At 41.4% G+C, this 20348-nt stretch overlaps 1 protein-coding gene across 2 annotated transcripts in view; it reads right to left on the reverse strand.

Annotated features, from left to right (window-relative positions):
• PITRM1 (pitrilysin metallopeptidase 1) overlaps nucleotides 1-19058 on the reverse strand; it is a 29674-nt gene extending 10616 nt beyond the window's left edge. The window contains exons 1-10 of one of the 2 annotated variants that reach the window (XM_081095602.1): nucleotides 17962-19058; nucleotides 17060-17271; nucleotides 15720-15880; nucleotides 13392-13518; nucleotides 12204-12292; nucleotides 11337-11465; nucleotides 10326-10439; nucleotides 7799-7895; nucleotides 7138-7272; nucleotides 5827-5965 (exon numbers count right to left, since the gene is read on the reverse strand). In XM_081095602.1, coding sequence (XP_080951728.1) covers nucleotides 5827-5965; nucleotides 7138-7272; nucleotides 7799-7895; nucleotides 10326-10439; nucleotides 11337-11465; nucleotides 12204-12292; nucleotides 13392-13518; nucleotides 15720-15880; nucleotides 17060-17271; nucleotides 17962-18181 — 1423 coding nt within the window. In that variant the 5' untranslated portion in view covers nucleotides 18182-19058. Of the gene's footprint in view, nucleotides 1-5826; nucleotides 5966-7137; nucleotides 7273-7798; nucleotides 7896-10325; nucleotides 10440-11336; nucleotides 11466-12203; nucleotides 12293-13391; nucleotides 13519-14659; nucleotides 15236-15719; nucleotides 15881-17059; nucleotides 17272-17961 lie in introns of those variants that run through there. The other variant, XM_081095603.1, reaches the window with a different exon arrangement.
• Nucleotides 19059-20348: the final 1290 nt, after the last annotated feature.

The raw sequence follows: 20348 nt of genomic DNA on the forward strand, positions 1-20348 counted from the left end.
ATGACCTAGAGCAGCGATTTCAATCTTGTTCATCTCACGGCACACATAAACTAATTACTAAAATTCTGCAGCATGCAAAATTTTTTGTTCATCTGATAAAAAAAAAAAAAATAGGTATAATTTCAATTGATTCACACCAAACAGCTATTGTGTTGGTTGTCACTTTTTTATTTGACAACCTAAGGGAAAAGAGGTCAGTGCCCCTGACTAAACAGCCAGGTATAGCAAGTGTGTGCTAAAAATTCTTGCGGCACACGGGTTGAAAATCGCTGCTCTAAAGGAACCGTTGTGCTGGTGGGGGTGGGACTTTGCTCAGACAGGTCCCTGACTCCCAGGTTTTATGCTAGATAGAGGGACTGAACTCATTTTTAGAGCTTTCAAACTACTGTCCCATCGCATACACTTTCCCAACTATAAACATGCTCAAAACACATGTTCTAGGCCTGCCTGCCACTGGTCTGATTGGAGGGAGAGGCTCCCCTTCCCCAGAGTCTGCACAGACCACTGACTGTCGGGAGGGAACCAAATGGCTCCGCGCATGACCAAGGACAGAGCGGAGTAATGCACGTGTGACCAGCCCGCACAATCTGTCAAACACACACTGCATCATGTCACAAGATAACCGATCCCCTGTTGTCGCCGAGCTGCCCTGACCTCCAGGTCCACCTCCCTGAAGTTCCCAGAGAGCCACTGACCACAAAACTGGCCCCTGAGACAGAGGTGGGTTTCTGGACAGCTTGTTAGAGGCTCTGCTGGGGTTGGGCCCCAGGTCTAAGCACAGGCTGACCCACCTCCCCTCGCAGGCCCATCCCCAGCTCATCCCACAGCACCAGGGGGATGTGGCTCCATGCACCTTACACTCAAACCTCTTGGATATCCAAGGCCCTCCTCACCTGCTTTGTCACCCCCACCCCAATCAACCAAGTCACCCAACCCCTTGACCCTCAGACATTCTCTATTTCTGTGCATTTGGCCTGGAGGTCTTTTGCCTCTTTGCCTGTCAGTCCTGGAAACAGTTCAAAGGCCCATGTCCCTTGTCCTCTGAAACACCCACTGCTCCTTTCTGAATGCACAGAAACTGTTGGCATCGTCTCGTCTGCTCCCAGGTGAACTCCCTCCCAATGGCAGGGACTATGGCCCTTCATAGTACTTAATATGTTACATTATAGACACCCCCAAACTGGAAGGTTATTTAGAGTTTTAAATCAGATAATTTCCCATTCCCATTTTCCCTTGGTGTTTATCTTTAGGCTGGACTTTGCTTCCTCACGCTGAACTACACATGTAAGACTAACTGAGATGAAATAACCACTAAATGCACTAGCACTGTGTCCTACTTAATGAACTCTGCAGTGATCTGTAAAATAAAAGCACACTTTTGTAATACGGGCCCCCATTCGTTCACACACAGGTGTGCACTAGAGTAACTATTTCCTTAAAACAGCACACACTTCCATGGCCAGGCCAGGAATCTGATCACTCAGGGAGCATATGTTCTGTTGCTTAGGCATGCATTACCTTCTGTACAAATGGCCTTAAGTAAAAATGGAAGATGTTTGTTTCTATATCTTGGCTATTGTAAATAATGCTTTCAATATAGGGGTGCATATGCCTTTACAAATTAGTGTTTTCATTTTCTTTGGGTAAATACCCAAAAAACGACTGCTGGACCACATGACAGATCTATTCTTAATCTTTTAAGGAACCTCCATACTGTTTTCCATTGTGGTTTCACCGGTTTAATTGCCATTTGTGACAGCATGGATGTATTGGAGAGCATTATGCTAAGAGAAATAAGTCAGAGTAAAACAAAAACCATATGATTTCACTCATATGTGGAATATAAAACAAGAAAGCAACAAACTAACTCACACAAAAAACAAACAAAGAAACACTCATAGACACAGACAATACAACAGTGGTTACCAAGGAAAGGAGTGTGAGAAGACGAAGTGGGTAAGGGGTCAAATACACTGTAATGAATGGAAACTAGACATTTGGTGATGAGCACAAATATATAGAGTACATAGATGTCAAATTATAATGGTGCATATCTGAAATTTATATAATCTTATTTACAGCAAAAACAAACAAAAAACCCACCAACAGTACAATGGAAAATGGTTGGGAACTCAATCAAACTAAAAACGTTTTGCGCAGCAAAATAAACTATCAACTAAATGAAAAAGCAACATATGGAATGGGAGAAAATATTTGTAAATCATGTATCTGTTAAGAGTTTTACATCCAAAATATAAAGAATTCATAAAATTCAATAGCAAAAGATGGGCAGAGGACTTGAATAGACATTTTTCAAAAGAGCATGAAGAGATGAGATGGCCAACAGATATGAAAAGATGCTCAACATCACTAATCATCAGGGAATTTCAAATAAAAACCACAGTGAGATGCCATATTATATCCATTAGGATAACTACTATTTAAAAAAACCTAAAAAATAATCAGTGCTGGTGAGGATATCTCGTGCCCCATTGGTGGGACTGTAAATTGGTACAGCCGCAATAGAAAATAGTATAGAGGTTCCTCAAAAATTAAAAACAGAACTATTGTATGAGCCAGCAATTCACTTCTGGGTATTCATTTGAAGAAAATAAAAACACTAATTCTAAAAGAAATATACATCCTTATTTTCACTGCAGCATTCTTTATAACAGCCAAGGTATGAAAGCAATCTAAGTGTCTATCCATGGAAAAATGGATAAAAATGTGAGCAATATATACAACAGAATATTGCTTGGCCATCTATAACAGGGGTCCTCAAACTACAGCCCTCGGGCCACATGCAAATATAAATATTGTATTTGTTCCCGTTTTGTTTTGTTACTTCAAAATAAGATATGTGCAGTGTGCATAGGAAATTGTTCATAGTTTTCTTTTAAACTATAGTCCGGCCCTCCAACGGTCTGAGGGACAGTGAACTGGCCCCCTGTTTAAAAGTTTGAGGACCCCTGATCTATAATAATAAAAGTGTAATATGCAAATCAACCGAATGACTGAACAGCAGAACGACCATCCAGACGACCTTCCGGACAACCATGCTATGACATGCACTGGTGCCAGGCCAGCCAAAGTGGGTGTGATGCAATTGGTGGGGAAGCTCCCCCATTGCCCCATGATCGCTCCAAAGAGGGAGGCCCAGGCTACCTGGCCAGCAGCGCTGCAGTGGGTGGGCAGGTCCTTCCTCTGTTGGGTGGTCAATCGCCCCGCAGAGGGAGGCCCAGGCTGCTCAGCTGGCGGTGCTGCAGCAGGTGGGCAGGGCCCCTCTCTGCGGAGCCATCAATCGCAGAGCCACTGATTCTGGAGCCCCATGATCAACTGGCCTGCAGAGGGAGGCCCAGGCCACTGGCCAGCAATGCTATGGTGGGTGTGTGGGGCCAGCCAGCAATTGCCCCGCAGAGGGAGGCCAGGGCCAGTCACGCGATCACATCCCACACCTATCTCCCACAGAGTGAGGCAACCGGTGGCAGGGGAGAGGGGGAGCAGCACCAAAGTGGCAGCAGTGGGGTTTGGGCCAGCTGCAGGCAGCCAGGGGAAGGAAAGCCCCGATAGGCCCTGATCGCCGGCCAGGCCTAGGGACCCTACCCAAGGGGTCCCGGATTGTGAGAGGGTGCAGCCAGGCTGAGGGACACCCTCCACCATGCACAAATTTTGTGCACCGGGCATCTAGTAAAAGAATGAAATGTGCCATTTGTGACAGCATGGGTGGTCCTAGAGGGTATTATGCTAAGTGAAATAAGTCAGAGAAAGACAAATACTATATTTCACTTTTATGTGGATCTAAAAAAGCGAAATAAAATAGAAACAAACTCATAGGTACAGAGAAAGTTTGATAGTCATCAGATGGGAGGGGGATTGGGGCAATGGAAGAAAAAGGTATTAAAAAGTACCAATTGCCAGTTATAAAAACGGTCACTAGGATGTAAAGTACAGTGTAGGGAATACAGTTAGTAATACTGTTATAACTGTATGGTGCCTGGTGGATACTAGATATATCACTTTGAAAGGTATATAAATGTCTAACTACTCTGTTAGACTCCTGAAACTAATAGAGTTAACTGTAATAGAAAAATAAATTTAAAAAATAATTTTAAAAAATTATTAATGAAACTATGATATATATACATAATTGGATATCATTCACCCATAAACAAAGAAAAAAGAAATCCTTCCACTTGTAACAACACAAATGAAACAAGGGCATTATTTTAAATGAATAAGTTAGAGAAAAACAAATACCATATGATCTCAGTTATATGTGGAATAAAAAATACAGATACAAAGAAAACCAAGCTCATAGATACAGAAAACAGATTGGTGGTTGCCAGAGGTAGGGGTGGGAGGTAGAAAATGAGTGAAAGAGGTCAAAGGTACAAACTTCTGGTTATAAATAAATAAGTCATGAGATATAATGTATAACAGGGTGACTAAAGTTAGTAACACTATATTGCATATTTTAAAGTTACTGAGTAAATCTTAAAAGTTCTCATCACAAGAAAAAAAATCTATATCTATGTATGGTGGCAAATGTTAACTAGATTTACTGTGATCATCATAATACATACATATAGCAAATGATTTTGTTGTACACCCAAGATTAGTATATCAAATAGACCTCAATTATAAAAACAAAAAAAGGATAGATGGATCTTGTCAACTGGCACAAAAGTTTGTGTTTATTATTCAATTAGCATGTTAAATTTATGGGAAGATCTAAAATAGCCGTATGTCTAAAGAATTCAGAGATAGAATAATAGGTTGCATGTTGACACTAATTTTGCCTTTACTAGATTAAATCGTCTCAAACTTAGCTTGATTAAAATGGGGGTGTTGTATTTCTGTGTGTACTACGTGTATACTTTAATGAGACTTTATCAATACATAATTTACACATGTTGAAATTCACAATTTAAAAGATACAATTCAATAAGTTTTGACAAATGAACCACCACATCATGATACAGAACATTTCCAGCACCCAGGAAGTGCCCTCTTGGCTCACTGCAGGCTATTCCCCGCCCCCACTCTGGCCTCACCTGCCTTCTGTCGCTGTCCTTTTGCCATTTCTAGAGTTTCATTCAATGTCCTCACTCAGTAGGTATTCTTTGTACTTGGCTAATTAATTTCCCTTAACAAAGGCTTTTGAGATTCACCAATAATGAGTGTGTTCCTCTTTATGACCCAGGAGTATTGCATTTTATGGACAAAGCATGTTGGTGGAAATGTGAGTTATTTCCAGTTTTGTGTGGACACACACTTCATTTCTTCTAAGTAAACAAGAGTATGACCACTGGGATTCCCAGTAAGTATATGTTCGGTGCTATAAGAAATTCTACAACTTTGTCTTCACTGCACCTGCACCACACAGACCCGAGTGTGACTTCACCACAGCTCACGCCTTTCCCCATCACTGAGACGAGACCCGCCTCCTCTGACCTCACAGCTCACACCATCCACAGTGCTGGGTGGCAGTTCACTACACACTGCAACACAACACACAGGACGGGGCATGTTATAGCACCTGATAAACAGAAGTTCTTATAAAATATGTGAAGTGAATACACTTTCTAAAGCTGCCTCATTTCCACCACTCCTGCCTTTCCTGCCCAACAACAGGGGGCGAATTTACTGAGAACAGCGCCCATCCTATCAGGCCTGAACCCGTAACACCCAATGCAGAACTTGCAGGTGCCCAACAAATACCTGTTGGTCGAAATAAGACTTGCCTGGAACTATATCCTCAGTAAGAAGTTCACCAGGGTTGGGCAAAGGCTAAGAAATGACCAGAAACAAAACTGAGAGTCTGACCTTTGTCATAGATCTGCTGCTTGTCCTCCAGGGAAAGAGCGCTGACCTTTTGTTGCAGTTTTTCTGTTTCCATTTGTGCTTGTTTCTCAGAATACTTGTCATCTGGCTTCATTGATAATGTCAACTTATGCTGATTATTCTGCAACAACATCCACAGCAACAAAAGAACCAAATTAAAACGAGATGTTACTAAAGCCGGACATGCTGTACCAGCCTCTCTGCCTGTGTGCTCTTGGTCCCAAGTCCCACGTTCCATTTCAAATAGTGAGGACAGCACTCATCCAAAGATTGTCTTGGAGAGAGTATGTGAGCCAGATAAAATTCTTGTAATCGTACTTGCTTTGTAGAAATTACATAATTCATATATGCTGTTACTACTATTATTAGTGTGATTATTGTGATGATGTTGCAACCATAAATGTATTAATACTCAATATTTTCTTTGCATCTTGGTTGTAGAAGGAAACTGTTTACACTTTCTAATATAAATTTTTAACTTCAGTCTACATTGAAGACAATTAGAAAAAATTTAATTTTTATCTAGTCCTCATTATAATATTAATCTCTCAAAGGCTGAATCTTCATTCAACATATTATAAATTATGACAAAATAGACATCAGCTTAATGTAAAAATATTAGGTGACTTAACATGTTTCCTTATTTATTTCAACAACTGAAAGCACTAGCACACAAAATGCTCACGTGTATGTAATACTACAGAGAAGTGGGAGAATTAAAAAAAAAACCTTTATGCAAAATAAATTATAATAACTTAGAGAGATTGAAGGTCAAATGACCAAATCATGCCCCATGACCAAAACAATGGCACCTACTACAGCAGTCAGCCTTCACGACAGACCCCACCATGGTCAGGGTCTCACTAGAAGTTCTACCATATTGACAACTATCTACCAGGGAATTTACAACAAGTAGAAATGCCCAGAAATCTACAGAAATAAGGAGCAAGCATCAAAAGAGTCCTTTATAAAAATGACCAGAATATTCACACATGTAGGTGACTTGTTCTCATATTCTGTATGTTCTATTAACAAATGTGCATATGTTTTGTTAATACATACACATTCAAATACTCATACATAAAAACATAACACATAGTCAAATCACATCTGAATCTGGAAAACCGAGTTTTTAAGTTAATATGAGCATTTAAAATTTTGATTAATAATTAAGAAATCATGTCACCTATTTATTAACAGAAACTGATTTACATAATGTAGATTATGTTCCCAATGTTCCTTTCATTATAAAATTCTATTTAAGAATAGACTTAAATTCTCTAATTTTCTTACCTTAAAATATTGTTTCACTTTCTCTTGCAAAAACTTTGGATTGTCCTTAAGGCACTGCCTGAACTGAGCCACCTGACTTCCCAGCTTCAGGAGCTCCACAGGGTCCCCATCGTGGTTCCAGCAGGAAGCTATGTACTGGAGCAGAGGTTTAAATCCACAGAGCACATTACACAATGAACTCCACATCAGTTCAGTAAATATCAAAGGCAGGGCATTTTATTAAAATCTGTTTCTATGTTTAAAAAATACCACAGATGACTAATTATAATGAAAATTAAGTCATTCTTTGATTAAAAGAAGAAAAAATTAATTTTAAACCTTTTTGTCCCTAAAAAAATTTTTTAAAAAAGCACAGGTTTAAAACTATTTTTAGAAAATATAATTACCAACAGATCAATACTTATCGATTCCTTTAAAGTGGTCTGAGTAAATCTATTTTACATATAAACATAAAATACAAAAAAAAAAAAAAAAGCCAATTGAGCAACCTAGTAAAAAGACAAACTAAATTAAAAGTAAAGTTATATCAGATGCAAAATAGCATAACTTTCAAGGTTCAAGGGAAAGTTTCTATGAATTGCAATTATACAGTATTTTTAAGAACCACGAATTCCAAAAGTAACAAAAAAAAGAAAAACAGAATGGCTGAGAAATTACACACAGAGGTCAGGGCAAGTCCAAAGCTGACAGACTGATGCTTCATTTGTATTTCAATTTTATGAAGTAAAGCTTCAATTCGATCATCTTCAAATCCTTTCCTAAAGAAATATTGAAAACAGAGATGCTGAAAAAAATATTTCTTAATACAAAGCTGCAATAATCAAAACAGCATGGTACTGGCAGAAAAACAGACATACAGCCCAATGGAACAGAACTGAGAGGCCAGAAATGGACCCACATGTACATGGGCAATTAATTTTTGACAAAGGAGCCAGAAATACACAATGGAGAAAGAAAAGCCTCTTCGATAAACTGTGCTGGGAAAATTGGAAAGCCACATGCAAAAGAATAAAACTAGACTGCTATCTGACACCATACACAAAAATTAACTCGAAATGGGTTAAAGACCTAAATATAAGACATGAAACAATAAAATACATAGCAGACCCCTAGCCGGTTTGGCTCAGTGGATAGTGCATTGGCCTGCGGACTGAAGGGTCCCAGGTTCAATTCTGGTCAAGGGCAAGTACCTTGGTTGTAGGCTCCCAGCCCTGGTCAGGGGTATGCAGGAGGCAACCAATCGAGGTGTCTCTCTCACATTGGTGTTTCTCTTTGTCTCTCCCTCTCCCTTCCTCTCTCTCTAATAATCAATGGAAAAAATATCCTCAGGTGAGAATTAAAAATCAATAAAATAATAAAATACATAGCAGAAAACAGAGGTACTAAACATATAGACCTTGGTCTCAGAGAGGACTTTATGAACTTGACCCCAAGGCAAGGGAAGTAAAACTAAAAATAAATGAATGGGATTGTATCAAACTAAAAAGGTTCTGTACTGTAAGAAACCATCAACAGATCAAAAGACAACCAGCTGAATGGGAGAAGATATTTGCAAAACAATACCTTCAATAAAGGGCTAATACTCAAAATATATAAAAGAATTCATACAACTACACACACACACACACACACAAAAGTCAATCCAATTAAAATATGGGCAGAGGGACCTGATCAGACACTTCTCCCAAGAAGACATACAGCTCTGCCCACGTTCATAGGTTGAGCATTAACCTATGAACCAGGAGGTCATGGTTCAATTCCCAGTCAGGACACATGCCTGGGTTCGATCCCCAATAGAAGGTGTGCAGGAGGCAACTGGATCAATGATTCTCTCTCATCACTGGTGTTTCTATCTCTCTCTCCCTCTCCCTTCCTCTCTGAAATAAAAATATTTTTAAAATAATAAGTCAGAAGGAAAAGGACAAGAACCATATGATTTCACTCAAATGGGGGATATAAAATAAAAAGCAACAAAGAAACAAACAAACTCATAGAAACAGATAACAGTGTGGTGGTTACCAGAGGAGAAGGTGGGTGGGGAGAGGATGAAAAGGATAAAGGGGGTCAAATACATGGTGATGGGAGATTAACTTTGGGTGATAAGGTCACCACCAAGAAAGCAAAAAGCCATATGATGGGAGAAAATATTTGCAAACCAGGTTACCTGATAAGGGCCTTAAATACAGAATATTTAAATAACTTTCACAATCATAGAATTAAAAAACACATAATCCAATTAAAAAAGAGATCAAGAATTTGAATACACATTATTCCTAAGAAGATACACAGTGGCCAGTAAGCAAATGAAAAGATGTTCAACATCACTTATCATTAGGGAAGTGCAAATCAAGACTACTTCAGCCCTAGCCAATTTCGCTCAGTAGTTAGAGCACCGGCCTATGGACTGAAGGGTCATGGGTTTGATTCTGGCCAAGGGCACATACCTCGATTGCAGGCTTGATCCCTGGCCCTGGTCCAGGTGCATGCGGGAGGTAACCAACTGATGTATCTCTCTCACATCAATGTTTCTCTCTCTGTCTCTCCCCATCCCTTTCACTCTCTCTAAAAATCAATGGAAAAAAAAAACCTCAGTTGAGGATTAACCAAAAAAAAAGAGACTATTTCAAATCCACCAGGATGGATATAATAATCATAAACCAGAAAATTAGTGGAAGATCTGTAAGAATTTGATTATCCTAAACATTAGACAATTTGGAGCTCTCATAAATTTTGGGTGGGGTTTAACTTGGTGCAGTGACTTTGCAAAACAATTTGATTTAAAAATTCTTCAAAAAATTAAATATAGAGGTACCACTTGACCCAGAAATTCCACTCTGGGTTATCTAGCCAAGAGAAAAGAGAAAAAGTCTCCACACAAAAGCTTATACATACTAGTAAATGTTCATAGCAGCTTTATTCACCCAGCCTCCAAAAATAGTGGAACCCCAATGTCTATGAAGTGATGAATGGATAAACAATGTGGTATGTAACACATGGAATATTATTTAGTGATAAAAATTACTGAAGTACTAAAACAAATGTTTTTGCAACAAGAGAGCAGAGATAATATTTAAGCAACTAAAGGTGAGGTTTTGTAGAGATGGCCAATAATGGAGAAGACTGGACCTTGCTGTAAAGTATTTAGGAACTGAGAAGGCTAGCAAATTGGTGCAGAGGGTCATACGTACATGATGACATCGTCAATGGTCCTGTCGATTATGTCTCGGACCATCTGAATGTCCTTCTCGGCGATCCCCTGCAGGCCCACACTGAAGTAGGCCTCCCGTGTGTAGCCATTGTATCTAGAATAGGAAAGGTGATCATGCATTACAGTCCGTATGGCTTCCATCACTCACTCACCATGCACTTCTTCATTTCAAGATCAAATATACTGCAGAACAGAGCTAAGAACATTAAACTCCCAAGTCCTCCAGGACAAAGCAATGATAGCCGTATCTTCACATACCTGTTTCTCAGACATAATTGATCACAGTGACACCACACCTTTTTAACATTTCTAAACATCACTACAACTTAAACTTTAGAGTTATGGCAAAATAAACCTAAAAATAGAGAACTGCTCAGTTTTACAAAACCTTAAGATGTCTAACAATATTTAACAACCTGACTTTTAAAATAGATACCAGTATGCCATTCTGAGATCTTTAAAAAGCTGCTTTTTCCCAGATACCCCCTGTAGGGAACATAAGTTAACACACTGTGGATGGATCACGAGAATTCTCGATTCACATTACACAGTATTTTACAAAGTATCATACTTTAAAAAGATATTAGCTTGTAAGAACATGTAATAAATAACTTCAAAATGCAATGGGTATTTAATTTTAAAGCGTGCCTTTAACATTCATGTAAAATGTTTTTGTACTCGTTCAATAGAAACTTATCTGGCCACTGGGTAAAGCTAGCAATAAGGCCACTGGGTAAAGCTAGCAATAAAACCACTGGTCTACAATGTGTCAGCTTGTACCGGATCCGTACTCTAGTGCACAGTTCTGTGCTGGGGCAGGAGGGGCCATCCTGTGGCTGTGGGATGTGAAGCATCCTACCTCCATGGCCCCACCCACCACATGGTAGTAACCCTCCCTCCCCGGTTGTGACAAATAAAAATGTGTCACATTGTCAAATGTCAAAACTGCCCCCAATAGCAACCAATGATCTCATCTGAAGATAAATCTTACCCAACATCAGGAGAAAAGTCTGTGCCGAGTCCAGATTCAATTAAGGCTTTGTAGAAGGGGGAGTTGGGCCCGCCGATCAAGAGTGAAGACAGAAGGTTTAATGTGAAGGCTTCAAATGTGTCAGTGATCCTGACACATTTAAGAGGGACGTGGGTGGGGGGTTGAAGAGAAAAAGAGAAAACCATTGTCCCTTACGTTTTCAAAATCATTATAATCAGTACTACATTTACACTTTTTTCCAAAGAAGTTGAAGTTCTAGTAGAAATTCTTGCATTCCAACCTCTATTTTAATAGTTAGATCAGCAAAAGAGAGTAATTATACTAGGACTTTTTTGGGAGTCCAAACCAGAGAGTCAGTTTAGCTGCATACTGAATGCTACTGCAGGAGTGTGTGCAAGCACTCTGACAGAGTACTACTTCAATTCGAACCGCACCGTCACACGACATGGCAGACAAGACACTGCAGAGATGGGGCAATTCTGTCAGCCTTGAAGCTTCTGAGGGCAGACAACCCTGATGGGTGGAGTGAGGCAGGGTTCCTTGCTGCCCACACCCTTCAGCAGCGTTCACAGTGCTCTTCTCACACTCAGCCACCTGTGACCCCAATGGTAACGACTTCTGTTCTGAGCCCGTTTTTTTTCTCTAGAATTGAGCTTTAAAATGCAGTGAGGAAGAAGTTACTTTCCTTCAGAACAGCTACTCAGAGATTTCCCCTCAAACTATTCTAGACATTGTCAGAAACCCCACTGACATCCAAGACCTACCTGCTGTAACCCTGAACCCTAACCACCCAACCATTCATTCCTGACTAGAGAATTAAATCTGACCCTGCTCACCTGCGTCTCCTACTTCCACATGGATACTTACTCTGGTAAGAGGAAGCTGACACTGACAGTTGTTTGTTTAGAGGAACTTGCAGCCATTGAGTCCGGAGCACAGGTGATCTGAAATTCCCTCTGTAAAACCATGAAGTAGGCACAGCACGTGAATGAATGGGTTTAAACTAGTATAGATTACCTAGAGGAATAAAATGGTCCAAGAGATGCTTTTCATTAAATTAACTTTGTTTTAAAACAAAAACAGTAACTTGTATGCATGCATATTAGCATAACCAATGGACACAGACACTGGGGCGGTGGGAGCTTGCCCTCCGGGGTGGGAATGGCGGGGGGGAGGGGGCATCAATCAGGGAAAAAGGAGAAAAACTTTAGACAAAAAAAAAATACAGCAAATACTCAATTTTGCAAACCTCAACTTAATGGACTTCAGACTTAACCCACAAAATTACAGGTCTGCATGTCATATGTGAAAATTAACACCCAGTTGATTTTAAAATGCTTTTAACCAGGACTTGCTTATAGGTAATTAAATTAACAGGTTATTTCTTGTTATTAATTCAGTTATTTTTAACAAATTTTAGCAAATAGGCCATATGTTGGAAAAAACACTGTAGTAATTTCGCTGACAGAAATACTACATGTCTACAACGATAGTCTACATAATTAAATTCAAGAGCCACTGCTTCCAAATGTTCGGGAAAGGATTAGCACGTGATCACACTGCTTCGTGCTCATGGTGAGTCTTTCTGCAGCAGTTTTAATTCATGTGGCAGATGTTCTAATGTGCACTAAGCCACGTCCCAACCGTTTACTTGAGATGACAGGTGAGTGTTCGCATTTACTAGACCTATTCAGTATAAATTTAAAATGACAGTAATACATATAGAAAACTTTTCTATGAAATTAAACTTTTCATACATACTTAATTTTAATTACACAAATGTGTCCACATAAGTAAAATCAGGTAAACTAATTTGCCAATTTTTTAAGGTATGCATTTGGAAAACCTACCTTATTATATAATAGACTTTCAGCTTTAATGGTCACCCCTCGCCTGAATTAGTCTGTTATAATGAGGCTTTACTGTAACCATCTTTAGGTTTGAGAAGAGCTCACAACCACATTTTAAATCCCATTATCAACACACAATTGGAGTCTTTGTCTCCACATACTAACAGGCTGGTACAACACTGATTATCCTCTGGGCGGCACTCACCGGCTTATCCCAAGGCTTCTGAGGAGGCACGGTGGTGCGTGGCTCAATTTTCTTAAATTTACTCAGAGCCTCTTCATGAATTTGTTCCAGATGCTGTTCTAGCGGAAAATTACCATAAGTAAAGAACCTAAAAATTTGAGAGAATATATTAGACTATTTTAGTTTAAAAGATTAGAAATCAGCACAGATGGCCTTTTTATATACATATACACGTACACATATATTAGTTTTATGTTAAACTACTTTGTGACCTTGGCTACAGTAACACAATAATCCATGTAAGACTGAAAGATAAAGAGTTTCACAAAGTTCAATTTTAGGCTGCAAATTTCAGATTACACATGTTTTGAAACCAACACATTTACTCAGCCAGGGGGAAAGGGTTATAATCATAGAGTTGATCTTCTTCTTTAATATAATGTCGGTTACAGTTAAAACTTTGGGAATGAGCCCTAGCTGGTTTGGCTCAATAGAGCATCGACCTGCGGACCAAAGGGTCCTGGGTTCAATTCCGGTCCAGGGCACATATCTTAGTTGCAGGCTCCTCCCTGGCACTGGCCCTGGTTAGGGTGCATGCAGGAGGCAACCAATTGATGTGTTTCTCTCACATTGATGTTCCTCTGTCTTGCCCTCTTTCTAAAAGATCAATGGAAAAATATCCTCAGGTGAGGATTAACAAAAAAAATAAAACATAAAAAACATTTGGGGAATGAGTATCTAAAAAATCCTTAAAAAATTTCCACTCAAACAGTAGCGCCGTGCAGACACGAGTCTATAAATGTCTGTCCCCATGAGTCACAGGCCACCTTGGGAAATGACAACCTGCACACCTGGAGCAGGAAGAGCCTGGGTTTGGGTGGGGGGACAGAAAACAAAGTTACTGAAGACTGAAACTGTCCGACAGGATGAGCTTGAGGGAGCTCCCTTGGGCCATACTTGGGACATGTGAACATAAAAGATTAATTAAAAAAATCCATGTGATCTCACACCTCACATATATACATATATAAAAATATGTGTATGAGTATAATGATATTAAAAAATAAAATAAACCAAACAAGGCTAGAAAGAAAAGGGTATCTTTATGGGAAGAGCAACTGCCGCCATGCCTCTTCCCAAAACTGGACAGACAAGGGAAACAAGCACCCTGCCTTTCCCCTCAGAATCCTGTCTTCAGGGTAACCCACAGCCCTGCGGACGGGGAAAGCTCTTCTGTACAGAAGCCCAGCTAATTCATGTAGAATTATTATTGAGAAAGCTTTACTAACTCTACTGAAGGAGCTGCTCCAGGCAACAATCGGCAATGAATATGAGAACATGCACAGGTGGATGAGGAACTCAATGTCCACGAGGTGCTGGTTACCAGCCCAGCCAACGCCTTGGTCTGGCAGGAACCAGCTTCCAGTGGGTATCGCTGTCACCGTGGGGACCTGCAACCAGCTGCAGCTTCCCCCCGTGTAAGGAGGTCCGAGACATCTGGATGCAGCAGGGATGCAGGCATCAACTCTGACGGTAACCAAGTCTTTGAAGCCAAGTCCCCTTTGGGAAACACAGGGACACATCCACCAATGCCACAGAAAGGCAACCAGACGCCCAGAAAGCTTTTAGAAAACCCCACTGGCATACGTTTTGAGAAAATCCAGAGCAACCCGCCTACTTTCTTCAGTTCCAAGGAAAACAGAGGGGACACCATCCTACACAAAGGGCACTAAAAAGACATAATGATGATGAAAGGCAGTCTGTGGGCCTCACTTAGGTCACAAATTCGGGGGACAGCTGGAAAGTCTGAATTGGTGGTAGGTGGCTTTGAGCAAGTCTTTATTTTCTTAAATGTGAAGATGGTATTATCTCATGTAAGAAAATATCTTTATATTTTAGGCTCAATAATCCACGTAGTGAGGGTAAACCCTCATATTTGTAGTTCCCTTTATTAGCGTTTAATTTTTAGTGATCTCTGAAATAAGCAATTTATCAAAAAGTAAGTATCCAAGGTTTAATAACTGCCACCGCCATTCCTGGGGCACTGTTGGGACTGAGGCATGAAGCTATGGGCACCTGTCACTCCGCCCTATGAGGAGGGTGGGCCCAGGCCCTCCTCCAGGAGGTGGGTAGCCACCATGTTGGGCTGCAAGAGTATCACTGCAGACCTTTAGACTGAGCGTCCAAGTAAATGAGAAAGGCAATTTATGAGTGAAGAATCTTGTCTCAATTTACTTGGCTCTTAAGCAAACATTTCCCTGATAAATGTGAGAGAAGCTTATCACTGTGTAAGAAAAAGCAAGTCAACTCATAACCCAACACCATCCAACCTTAAAAACAAAACATCACCTGGCATTACTGGGGTGATAATGCGTAGCATGGAACTGTTTAAGCTGCTCCCACGTGAGGTCTGGGATGCACAATGGGTCACCACCAGAGATCACCGCATACGTGTGGTCAGGAAGGAGGCGGTTCAGAAGGTGCTGTGAGAATATCCTCTCGTTATCTGTCTTCAAATTAAAAAAATACACATATATGTAGCATAGTACACACATTATTACAACACCGCAAGTTAACCACATCCTGGAAGCATGTACCTATAACACCTCACGAGTAAAACCCTCCCAATGATAAACAAGGGTGTCCACACATAGTGTTTAACAAAGCACCCGGTTCACTCAAGATCTGCGCGCAGGACCCAGGGACCGCTCTCTTGGGAGAGAGGGTGCATCCACTTTGCAGTAGACCCTGGGTGATGAACGACACAGGCGAGGCTGTGGGAAAGATGTCCTGGGCTCCCTCTGCCCACGAGCTGTATGGGCGTTCCCATGGCTATCCAGAGGGAAAGCAGTCATCCTAACCTGAGTTTTACCATGTTTGAAAGAAATGATGCCCAAACCGAGAACTGAAGTTAAGACACAGCCGCCAGCCAGCAAGGGAAAGGGAGCAGCATGGATCACACAAGCCATACCACAGGTCAGGGCAGGTCTCCAAAGTCAGGGGCTAGGACAGGGCCCAGGACAGAGGGTCTCAAACTGTCTGGCCTCAGACCCTTCATTCTCCCAAACATTAGCGAGGTCCCCAAAGAGCTTCTGATGATTTGAGTTTCTTGATCATGTAGAGGTGTGTGTATATAATTTTTCTACATTAGAAATTAAAACTGAAACTGAAAACTATTTAATCATTAACTTAACCCACAAATATATGTTAATCAGTATTTTTTTAAAAATACTTTTCATACAAAACAAAAATCTGTTGAGAAAAATGACTCTGTTTTACATATTTTACAAATCTCTTCAAAGTCCAGCTTCATGGAAGGGAGCTGGCGTCTCTACCTGCTTCTGTGCTGACATCACACACCGTGCACCATGGTCTCGGGGAATTTCCTGCATGCTCAGTAGAAATGAGGTGGAAAAGATGTCTTACTTCTGTCATGAAAATATTATTTTCTCACAGACCTCCTGCAGATCATATGCGGGGTCCCCAGACCACAGAACTGCTCGTCTGGAAAAGCGAGTTCTAGGGTGACCGGGAGCCTGGCCTTTCATTTTCCCTCCAGCTAATAAACCTCACACAATGAGAATATTAAATGACATAACAGGATGTCGATTACTTTCCAAACCTACTTATATTTCAATATTTTACAGAGTACGATGCTTTTAATACAATATAGAAAGGAAAAAACTCACAAATGCTCCCTTCATCTCATTGAAGACAACCCCCTTGAAGACCAAGGCTGTCTGGGGGTCACTCGGATTCTCATGTTCCAGTCGCCATCCCTCCTGCCAGAAATCGAGTTCTCGCAAGCAGGGAAAAAAGGCCGCATCCAAATACACAGACAGGAGATTCCGGAAGTCTTTGGGGTTTTGTGTGGAAAACGGGTAGAGAGTATAGTCACTAGCTGAAAACAAAAGGGAAGATTTTAAAACATCAGGAACTATGGTCCAGCACCAGTTACCTCACGGGCCTAGCAAGGCGGCCCACTGAATTTGCTCTTTAACTGCACTTGTAACAGCACTTCTGTGCACACCACCAGCCTGCTGACTCTCCTATTTCTCCAAAATAAAACTCAAAACACCACAGCAGTCAACATAACATAATGCTACAAATGCCGAAATTCATAGCAATATTCTCCAAAGGAAACAGTTTTGACCTTTTCCAGAAAAACCTCACATGCCTTTTTCCTAAAACTCTAGTTTTGTTTTGCTTTTTTAAAAATCCTCACAGGAGGAGGATTTTTTAAAAAAATTGATTTCATAGAGAGAAAGGGAGAGATACATCAATTGGTTGCCTCCTGTACTCACACCAACCAGGGACTAAACTCGCAACCTAGGTATGTGCCCTGGCCGGGAATTGAACCCCCAACCTCTTGGTGTATGGGACAACACTCCAAGCAACTGAGTCACCCATTCAGGGCTAACACTCCAGTTTTTCTAATCCAATCACAATGTGGCTTTCCTAAAGGATTAAACTTCTAAAATCTTTCAACTAGACCTGAGAATAAGTTTATTCTTGTCTCCAGGGCCCAACTACCCTCCTTTATCTTAGAAACAGACCCCATCACAGTCTCAGGCCAAGATGTTAGTCTTACCTGTGAAGGCATTCATAAAAGTGGACAGTGACCTGTTCAACATTTTGAAGAAAGGATCTCTGCATGGGTACTTCTGAGAGCCGCACAGGACCGTATGCTCAAGAACATGCGGGACCCCGGTACTGTCCATGGGAGTGGTGCGGAACTGAACACTACAGCCAGAAAAGAGCCACCACAGGCATGTTAGCTCACACCGTCCAATAGCTTCCAAATGTGCCATTACCCCGGATTACTGGAATTCATCATTCTAACATGGTAATCTCTAATAAAAATGTTTGCAGACTCTCTCTATATATAAAAGCCTAAGCGACCGTTCGACCGGTAGCTATGATGCGCACTGACCACCAGGCGGCAGATGCTCCAACCGGTAGGTTGCTTGCTGCTGGGGTCCAGCCGATCAGGACTGGGCGAGATGGGCCGGATACACACTGGAGCCCTCCCCGGTCCCTCCCCGACCACGATTGTGCACCAGTGTGGTCCCTCGGCCTGTCCTGCGCCCTCTCACAATCCAGGACCCCTCAAGGGACATTGGACAGCCAAAGAAAGGCCAAGGGACCCCACCAGTGCATGAATCCATGCACCCGGCCTATAGTAATGAATACAATCACTGACTGCAAATGTAAACTCTACTGTACATAGCTGAGAATGTAGTCATTTAATCTTTTTTTCTTATATTTTCAGGGCACTGTCAGTATCATTTCTTTAAACCATGGTGATGCTCTAAGGCAGTAGTTCTCAACCTTCCTAATGCCGCGACCCTTTAATACAGTTCCTCATGTTGTGGTGACCCCCAATTTCATTGTTACAAATTGAACATAATTAAAGCATTGTGATTAATCACAAAAACAATATGTAATTATATACGTGTTTTCCAATGGTCTTAGGCGACCTCTGTGAAAGGGCCGTTCGACCCCCAAAGGGGTCACGACCCACAGGTTGAGAACCGCTGCTCTAAGGAGAAATGTTTAAGAATGTGTTCTCAAGGTGCCCACTCACCTGAACAGGTTATTCGTGTCTTCTCGGGCCAAGTGCAAGTACCTGGCTCCTGTGCCGTCATGGCTGAGCTTTACGGCGGTCAGGAACAGTTCCGGGACAGACGTTACCTGAATCAACAACAAGAACATGAGGCCAAACTCAACTGGAAAGGCATCCTGAATGGTTACATTAAATCCACTGAGGGATCTGGCTGGAGGCACATCAGGCACCACCTGTCACAACCCCAAATCTTGCCGATGAGGAAAGAAAGAGCTAGGCTGACAATAATACATACATACCTCTCCTTTTAGAATGCTTATTACACCTTAAGCTTATACAGTGATGGGTGTTAATTATTTCTCAATAAAACTGGGGGAAAAACCTTGAAAAATAAAAGAATTCAAATAAGGTGTCATTACCATATTGCAGTAGCAATCCTAATCCCTTTGCATGGTCTTTAGGGCTCACCCTGTCATGCTTCACCGTTCCCGGACCCTGCCTTGGGAGAGCCCCACATCACTGGCTCTACGAATGTGGCCCTACAGACAGAGGGTGACTTTCCTTCTGAACTTAACCACCCCCTTCTCTATAAACACCCCCTTCTCCAGGAACCTTCCCCATCCTGCCATCATGCAGCTCCCCTCCCCTCCTGCCTTCCGTTGGCTCTCCGCACTTCCACCATGACGTTCATCCCACTATGCCTGTATTACCCCTGCAGGGGTCCTCTAGAATGTGAGCTGTTTGCCTTTGTGCATGTCAGCATGTCAAGCACAGCAGGAAGCCAACAGCCAGCCAATCATGTGAAACACATATTTCTCAATTACTGCATTAAAGGAAAAAAAAAAGCGAAGTTTAAGCAACACAAAAACAAAATTAAAATCCTTTTCAACATAACTTAAGTAAAGATAGGAACATAATCTTTTTCCCATAATTCTGAAACCCACATGGCTCAAAAACAGAAAGTTTTTGCATAACGTTGCAGCAAACATATTTGATGATAAAACGACCTGAATGAATGTGGGTCATTCAGAGTCTTTGTGTATCACACTCAGTGTGGACTGCCAGGTTAGAAACATTAATGAGTTTGGTTTACTTTCTAAAATCAGAAGGAGTTCAGGGATAGGATTGGGGACCTGTTCTTAGGAAGTACTTTCATTGCAGACTCCACACACACACTGCGCACCTACTGTGAAGCAGGAGGAAGCCAGGGCGCAGAAGAAAGATGAAAACAGATCCAGGGTCCACTCGAAGGCCCTCACAAGCTCCATTAAAGAGGTCAGGACAGGCCTTACCTGGCTCACGGTGAATCCATGGATCTTCTCTCCGACTTGGTACTGCAGCGCCCTCTCGCAGGCTTTCGTACTGTTCCACCTCCATGCTCTGGGATGGGCACTGCTAACAGTTAAGGAAAG

This window comes from Myotis nattereri (genome assembly GCF_964212035.1).
Source record: "Myotis nattereri genome assembly, chromosome: 1".
Classification (NCBI taxonomy): domain Eukaryota; kingdom Metazoa; phylum Chordata; class Mammalia; order Chiroptera; family Vespertilionidae; genus Myotis; species Myotis nattereri.